The following is an 8,327-nucleotide window of genomic DNA, read 5'->3' on the forward strand; positions in this document are numbered from 1 at the left end:
TGGGTGTCCAAAAAGACAAGTTTCAACCTGTGGAGAATTGTTGATCAGGCTGGTCTGTCTGACAGACACACAGCCTCATGGTTGTCATTCCTTCTGCAGTCATTATTCTCTTTTCATGCTCCAGCCATGCTCCTTCTCTATGTAGTGCACATGGGAGAACTCTAGAAGTATCTTCTGCATATCATACACCATGATAATGGTCAATTCCTGCCTCATTTCCATCCTTTGGGAGCCCCCATGCTCACAAGTGGGTCCATACTGATGCCTTCACCCACAAAGTGTGCCCCACTGCCACCTCTGGTGGTAGTTTGTGTCATGACAAACCCAGGGTGCCTAATTAAGGAACTATAGGAAATTATCTAAAATGCAAGTATTGGGTTTAGGCGCTGAGCAAACCAAGGGTCCAGACGAACATCCTCCTCTAGCCGCATCATGACCTCTCATTCTCTTTTGCTTTAAGCATGTCACTTGACTTCCCTTGGATTGGTTTTCTTCATTGTAAAGGGACAGTAATCTGAACCTCACAAGGAGAATGGGAAGAATGGGGTGAGGGTGGGACAAGTTTAAGAAGAGGCCTCCCTGGGGACCCCCTACTCTGTGACCAGGATCTAGTCTCCATCTGCCTCATGTTTAACTTGGCCCTCTTGACTCTAGGCTGAGGAATGTTCTGGTTAGCATTGGGAGATATCACACATGAGAAGTTTCTCCCCTGGGTGTACTGGCTCAGTAAGCAGATCAACAATGAGGCTGGGCCTCCAGGACTTGGCAATGGTTCAGGAACCAACAGGAGAGAGAATACAGAAGAATGACAAGGGGAAAGAGATCAGAGACCTGGACCCAGAGAGGGGACCCTCTGGGGTCTGCACAGGGTCCTCAATGATCACAAGCACTGAGACTAAAGTAGGCAGGTCTGTGGACATTTGTTCTGTTTTATTTGACAGGAACAATAGTTTAGACAGTGGAGTGGGTGCATTCCTGTTGATATCCTCTTGCCTGGGTTCTGAGGTCTCCATGCCTTGGCATGAATAGAGGTTTGGGGGAGTGGCCCAGCCCTCTCACCCACTCACTGCAGGCTCATGCAAATATTCCCACAGAAGGTTGAACAACATATGTTATTTGCTTGACAATCTTGGTGATATTCACAGGGGCGTCTGCACATATATATGTTGGTATGCTTTTCACAGACCTCGATTTCTTTGATCAGCTCTATTTCTGAAACAGAGCAGGAACAGGGTCAGTGCAACCAGATCCCGTGAGAGCACTCCCTTCAAGCTTAAAGCCTCTCCCAAAGACCCCAGAACCCAGGTCCCACATATGACACTCTTGGACTTTTCAGGGAAATCATTTTCTGCCCTTTACTCAATTGTGGTGATTGGTAGTATCTTAAATCCTATAACTTCTGACTCTTCCTCAACAGATCTCAATACCTGGCCTTCCCAGGCCCTCTGGGTACTCTGCAACCAGGACCCTCTCTCCCATGTTAGTCATGGCCTTGGTGATGCCTCCCATAGAATCTACACTCTGAGAACTCAGCAGAGACTGAGACATCCTACAAACCCCCTCCACTCTCCAGAATCTGCAGGGTCTAGAGAGGAAGGTGACTTGCCACTCTGCCCCCTCTCTCCTGTTGTTGTCACTTTCTCCAGGGCCCTTGCCTCTTCCCAGATTTTACCACTTGCACTATTTCCCTTCCACTGCCACCATCCTGGTCTCTCTGATGATAACTTTGACTTGACCTTGTACACCCCAAAACTTGCTTTCCCATGGTCCTTTCATTCTACACCTATTCCCACCAACATTTGTGCATGTAATGTGTCACATATGTGCAGAAATCTAAGAACAGTTGTTTCGTTTCCCCATGTGACTCTCAGCCCATGATGTACCTTTCACTACTGTATGTGGTGTTTGTGTCTGGGTATTAGGAATGGAGAAGCAAAAGATGTAGTTCCCCTCCACCCCCATCACTGTTCCCAGGGCCGGATAAAAGGGCCAGAGAGCCATGGTTTGGGAAGACCCACAGTCTTCATAGTGCTGTGGTCTGAGCAGGATGTGCTACAAGGTTCCAATACCCAGGTCTTCCTCAGAAGGGATACAGCCCCTCCTGGCCCCCTTCCCCTCCCTGTCCCCTAGTCCATCACCTACTCTGCATCGTCTTTGGTTTCCAGTGCCCTCCCTGGGCCTGCAGCAGAAGCTCACAGAGGAGGAAGAGAAGCAGCAGAGCCTGGCTTGGCATGCCTCTGGCCAGAGTGGAGAGCTCTCAGTCTGGCACAGACTTCCCTGGAGAGCTGGGTCATTATCCTGGGCTCCTCCCTGCTTCCACTTGCCAAACAAGGAGCTCTATTTCCTCCCCTTTGCTTGCCCTTAACACAGCCTGTTGTCTGTGGGACTTGGGCTTCTGCAGAGGATTCCTGCTCTCACATGACTAATCCCATCCTTTGCAAACATTTTTTCCTACATTTTAAATTATAAGACAATTTACAGAAAAAGTGAAAAGTTATCATTTTTTAAAAAATTATGATAATCTATCTGCAGAGAATTAACATGTGTCTGTTCTTAATACAATTCTATTTTTTTTTTTTGCAGACTTAATATAAGCAATCTGTTGTTTTCTCACATTTGGAATCATCCACGTATTGTTACCCATCTTGTCCTGTCCTCATTTAATGAGGTAAATATTTCACAATGTGGCTTTCCATAATCACACATGTCTTACTCAAAATAAATGCCTATTGGGGAGCCTGGGTAGCTCAGTGGGTTAAGCCTTTGCCTTCGGCTCAGGTCATGATCCTAGGGTCCTGGGATTGAGCCCCGCATCGAGCCCCACATTGGGCTCTCTGCTCGGCGGGGAGCCTGCTTCCCCCTCTCTCTTTGCCTGCCTCTCTGTCTACTTGTGATCTCTCTCTGTCAAATAAATAAAATCTTTAAAAAAATGCCTATTGTCAAGCATTTGCATTGTACCAATTACTGATTATCTAGACAATATACTATGTTGAGAATTTTCTTTTTTCTTTTTTTAAATTTAATTTAATTTTTTCAGTATTCCAAAATTCATTGTTTATGCACCACACCCAGTGCTCCCTGCAATACATGCACTCCTTAATACCCACCACCAAGCTCACCTAACCCCCTACCCCCATCCCCTCCCAAACCCTCAGTTTGTTTCTCATAGTCCACAGTCTCTCATGGTTCGTCTCCCACTCAGATTTCCCCCATTTCACTTTTCCTTTTCCTAATATCCTCTGTGTTATTCCTTATGCTCCAAAAGTAAGTGAAACCATATGATAATTGACTTTCTCTGCTTGACTTATTCACTCAGCATAATCTCCTCCAGTCCCGTCCATGTTGATACAAAAGTTGGGTATTCATCATTTCTGATGCAGAAACAATATTCCATTGTGTATATGGACCATATCTTTTTATGTTTTAATGTTTTAAAACATTTTTTTAATTTTTAATTTTTTAAAATTTCTTTTCAACATAACAGTATTCATTGTTTTTGCACCACACCCAGTGCTCCATGCAATCCATGCCCTCTCCAATACCCACCACCTGGTTCCCCCAACCTCCCACACCCCGCCCCTTCAAAACCCTCAGATTGTTTTTCAGAGTCCATAGTTTCTCATGGTTCACCTCCCCCTCCAATTTCCCCCAACTCCCTTCTCCTCTCTAACTCCCCTTGTCCTCCATGCTATTTGTTATGCTCCACAAATAAGTGAAACCATATGATAATTGACTCTCTCTGCTTGACTTATTTCCATGTCTTGAAAAAAGTTGCTGTGGCCAATTAGACCCTTGTCTTAAAAGTGTCTTGCAATTTTTTGAAGAAACAGAGGAGGATAACCATGTTCTTGGAACTCTCAATTCTCAAGGTTCTGACAGTTTTCACTCCTTTAAATGGCGTCATAAGAGTCTAAATGAACCTTTACTCTCTGCAAAGTGCAATGTACCAACAGATGTGAATTATTCAGCCTCAGAGGCACAGGACTAAACAGAGTACTTTACTGGGGAAAACTGGGAGCTATGCAGTTATAGAAAGGGGGCTCTAGTCATTGAACATAAAGGAAAGAAGCATAGAGATGGGATCAAAAGTGGGTGATGCCATGTGTGAAAAGAGGCTGAGATAGAGAAATGGGAATGCAGATCCCAGGACTCTATTTGGGGAAGAGCTGTGCCCTTGGAATGTGGAGTGGAAGAGTGGAAGCCAACATGGAGCATCGGTCAGGAACACCGACAGTGCCTTGGATCATGAGTCAACTCCTGGCAGTTGTTCAGGTGCATCCTTATGCACTGATGATTAGGAGCCTGGTGACAATGTAGGACAGGACCTGCTAAGCATCTTGGGCTCAGCTTATCTTCAGAGCGAGTACTGAAGTAACATTCATGCATCTTAGCACAGGAAGTTAAAACAAAGTGGATTTTAGAAGGGAGGGGTGGGGGGATGGGTGAGCCTGGTGATAGGTATTAAGGAGGACATGGATTGCATGGAGCACTGGGTGTTATATGCCAACAATGAATCATGGAACCCTATATCAAAAACTGATGATGTACTATATGGGGACTAACATAACACAATAAAAAACGAAAATTGTTTTTTTCCTCCTCTGAGGAGCTATAACTTTTTTTTTGTGCAGCTTCTTTGGAGAACAGTGTGGAGATTCCTCAAGAAATTAAAAATAGAACTTCCCTATGACCCTGCAATTGCACTACTGGCTATTTACCCCAAAGATACAGATGTAGTGAAAAGAAGGGCCATCTGTACCCCAATGTTTATAGCAGCAATGGCCACGGTTGCCAAACTGTGGAAAGAACCAAGATGCCATTCAACGGACGAATGGATAAGGAAGATGTGGTCCATATACACTATGGAGTATTATGCCTCCATCAGAAAGGATGAATACCCAACTTTTGTAGCAACATGGATGGGACTGGAAGAAATTATGCTGAGTGAAATAAGTCAAGCAGAGAGAGTCAATTATCATATGGTTTCACTTATTTGTGGAACATAACAAATAGCATGGAGGACATGGGGAGTTAGGAGAAGGGAGTTGGGGGAAATTGGAAGGGGAGGTGAACAATGAGAGACTATGGACTCTGAAAAACAATCTGAAGGGTTTGAAGAGGTGGGGGGAGTGGGAGGTTGGGGGAACCAGCTGGTGGGTATTAGAGAGGGCACGGATTGCATGGATCACTGGGTGTGGTACAAAAACAATGAATACTGTTACGCTGAAAATAAATTTTAAAAAATGATAAAAAATAAATAAATAAATAAATAAATAAATAGAGAGAGAGAGACACACACATATGAATAACGACAAGTTATTCTAACCGTAGGACAGCATTCTGGGCTCAACATTCTCTCAGGTCTCCATTGGAGTCTTCACACTATGGCAAATACAGCTTCTGGAAACATTTAAAAAAAGATTTTATTTATTTATTTGACAGACAGAGATCACAAGTAGGCAGAGAGGCAGGCAGAGAGAGAGGAAGGGAAGAAGGCTCCCTGCTGAGCAGAGAGCCAGATGCAGGGCTCAATACCAGGACCCTGGGATCATGACCTGAGCCCAAGGCAGAGGTTGTAACCCAGTGAGCCACCAAGGGCCCCTATAACTTTCTTCCTTGTAGAAGAAATGGCTTGTGTTCAAGATAGAGTGCTGGTGATTGAGCACTAGGTTAGATGTCCTGTTATCACTCTGGAGCTGGTCTCTGGGATTTCACCATGTCTTCATCCTCTCTGCACCCCTCATACTTGCCAGTTTTGATTCATAACCATGTCCCTTCCCAATATCAGCTTCCAGAATGCCATTGTCCAGCTCTCTGCTAGGTGCATGCTCACCTCCCGAGAGAGAGAGAGAGAGAGAGAGAGAGTGTGTGTGTGTGTGTGTATGTTTATAAAATATGGGTTATAAAATATACAGAGAACAAAAGCAAGGGAAAGTCCTGCTGTTTTCCTAAATTCCAAACAACTTTATTGCAGACCCATCTGAATGGTCCAGAACAAAATAGTCCCAGAGATCCTGGGAGGAACCTCCTTGGCACTCTCAGTGACTGTGCTCCTCAAACAGACCGTTACGGAACCCCAGCATCTGAGCCAGATGCTGGGCAGGGCTGTGACAACCCTGCAAGAAACATCATTTTCCAGCCATAGAAAGTGATGTCTTGGGAATCCACAATTCAATCATTTTAGGTGTGGTACCTTTTGCAGTCCCCATCAGAGTTCCCTTCCATTTGCTCCCACATCTTTGTACCCAGGTCCCCAGATTCTACCTTTTGTCTCTATACAGTCCACTCTCCTCAGTCAAGTACCTAGAATCCTGACATACATCTCTCCCTGCTCAATGCATCCAGCGGACCCTGGGGGAAAAATATCATTGTACATGGATGTCTCCAGTCAGTGCATGAAATATTTCTGGACATAGAGTTTGGAAGAAGGAGGTCTGCTCCTTGGGATCCCTGGCCCTTGCCCACTTGACTCTTCTTTTTTTCTAATAAGCTCCAAATTACGGGTATGAGTGCTCTCTACAATGCTCTTCTCTGACATTTGGTGGGAAAATCCCCCTAGCCCTCAATCCACAAACTTGTGCCAAGATGTTGGTGTTCTCCAGTGGCTCCTGGACTATGGCTGAGGGGGGTTAGAGTCTGTTCTCAGGCCACGTCAAGGTCCCATGACAAGACTGAGGCCTCTATGCCAATGACCCAACACCATCCTCTGGGTCCCCTGGTGGATGGTGATGGATCCGCCGCTTCCACTTTGGTCTCTGAGTAAATGCCAAATTGTTGTGTGGGGGCCCGGGTGGGGGGAATTCAAACAGAGGGTCTTACTCAGTCATCTTGCTGATGTCACTCCTGAAAAAGACCTTAAAAGAATTGAATGATATAACATTAGCATATCTACAAAAATTGTAAATTAAATCAGCTTTAGAAATGAAATGTGGTGATATCATTTAGGAGCTAATTCTAGTGAAACATAGACAATGGTGGTGGAAATTCAGAGTTGTTCCGGGCACCTGGGTGGCTCAGTTGGTTAAGTAACTGCCTTCAGCTCAGGTCATGATTCCAGGATTTCGGGATTGAGTCCCACATCAGGCTCCCAGCTCCACGGGGAGTCTGCTTCTCCCTCTGAACTTCCCCCCTCTCATGCTCTCTCTCACTGTCTCTCTTTCTCAAATAAATGAATAAAAATCTTTAAAAAAAAAAGTTGTTCCACATGGCAGTGTTGTCCACTATCATCACTGCTGTTCAACGTAATACTAGAAGTCCTAGCCTCAGCAATCAGACAACAAAAAGAAATAAAAGGCATCTGAATTGGCAAAGAAAAAGTCAGCCTCTCTCTTTGCAGATGATATGATACTTTATGTGGAAAACCCAAACGATTCCACTCCAAATTTCCAGAACTCACAGGAATTCAGTAAAGTGTCAGGATATAAAATCAATGCACAGAAATTAGTTGCCTTTCTATACACCAATAACAAGACAGAAGAAAGAGAAATTAAGGAGTCAATCCCATTTACAACTGTACCCAAAACCATACGATTCCTAGGAATAAACCTAAGCAAAGAGGCAAAAATCTATACTCAGAAAACTTTAAAGTACTCATGAAAGAAATTGAGGAAGACACAAAGAAATGGAAAAACATTCCATTCTCATGGGACTGAAAGAACAAATATTGTGAAAATGTCTATGCTACCCAAAACAATCTACACATTTAATGCAAACCCTATTAAAACACCATCAGTTTTTTTTCAAAGAAATGGAACAAATAATCCTAGAATTTACATGGAACCAGAAAAGACCCAGAATATCCAGAAGAATGTTGAAAAAGAAAACCAAAGTTGGCGGCATCACAATTCCAGACTTCAAGCTCTATTACAAAACTGTAATCATCAAGACAGTATGGTACTGACACCAAAACAGACACATAGATCAATGGAACAGACTAGAGAGCCCAGAAATGGACCCTTAACTCTATGGTCAACTAATCTTTGACAAAGCAGGAAAGAATGTCCAATGGAAAAAAGACAGCCTCTTCAACAAATGGTATTGGGAAAATTGGACGGCCACATGCAGAAAAATCAAACTGAACCATTTCCTTACACAACACACAAAAATAGACACAAAATGGATGAAAGATCTCGATGTGAGACAGGAATCCATCAAAATCCTTGAGGAGAACACAGGCAGCAACCTCTTTGACTTCAGTCGCAACAACTTCTTCATAGACACATCACCAAAGGCACGGGAAGCAAGGGCAAAAATGAACTATTGGGACTTCATCAAGATCAAAAGCTTTTGCACAGCAAAGGAAACAGTCAACAAAACCAAAAGACAAC

General features: G+C 44.0%; 1 protein-coding gene across 1 annotated transcript; it reads right to left on the bottom strand.

Moving 5' to 3' along the window:
* Positions 1-1,063: 1,063 nt before the first annotated feature.
* Positions 1,064-2,233, bottom strand: LOC111141355 (WAP four-disulfide core domain 10A). The gene is made up of 2 exons (XM_022493833.1): positions 2,143-2,233; positions 1,064-1,212 (listed from the first exon to the last, which is right to left on the bottom strand). Exons 1-2 carry the CDS (start codon positions 2,231-2,233, stop codon positions 1,064-1,066), a joined length of 240 nt encoding a protein of 79 aa, XP_022349541.1.
* Positions 2,234-8,327: the final 6,094 nt, after the last annotated feature.

The sequence above is a fragment of the Enhydra lutris genome, unplaced genomic scaffold (assembly GCF_002288905.1).
Source record: "Enhydra lutris kenyoni isolate GAN:26980312 unplaced genomic scaffold, ASM228890v2 scaffoldscaffold6, whole genome shotgun sequence".
NCBI classification, from domain to species: Eukaryota; Metazoa; Chordata; class Mammalia; order Carnivora; family Mustelidae; genus Enhydra; species Enhydra lutris.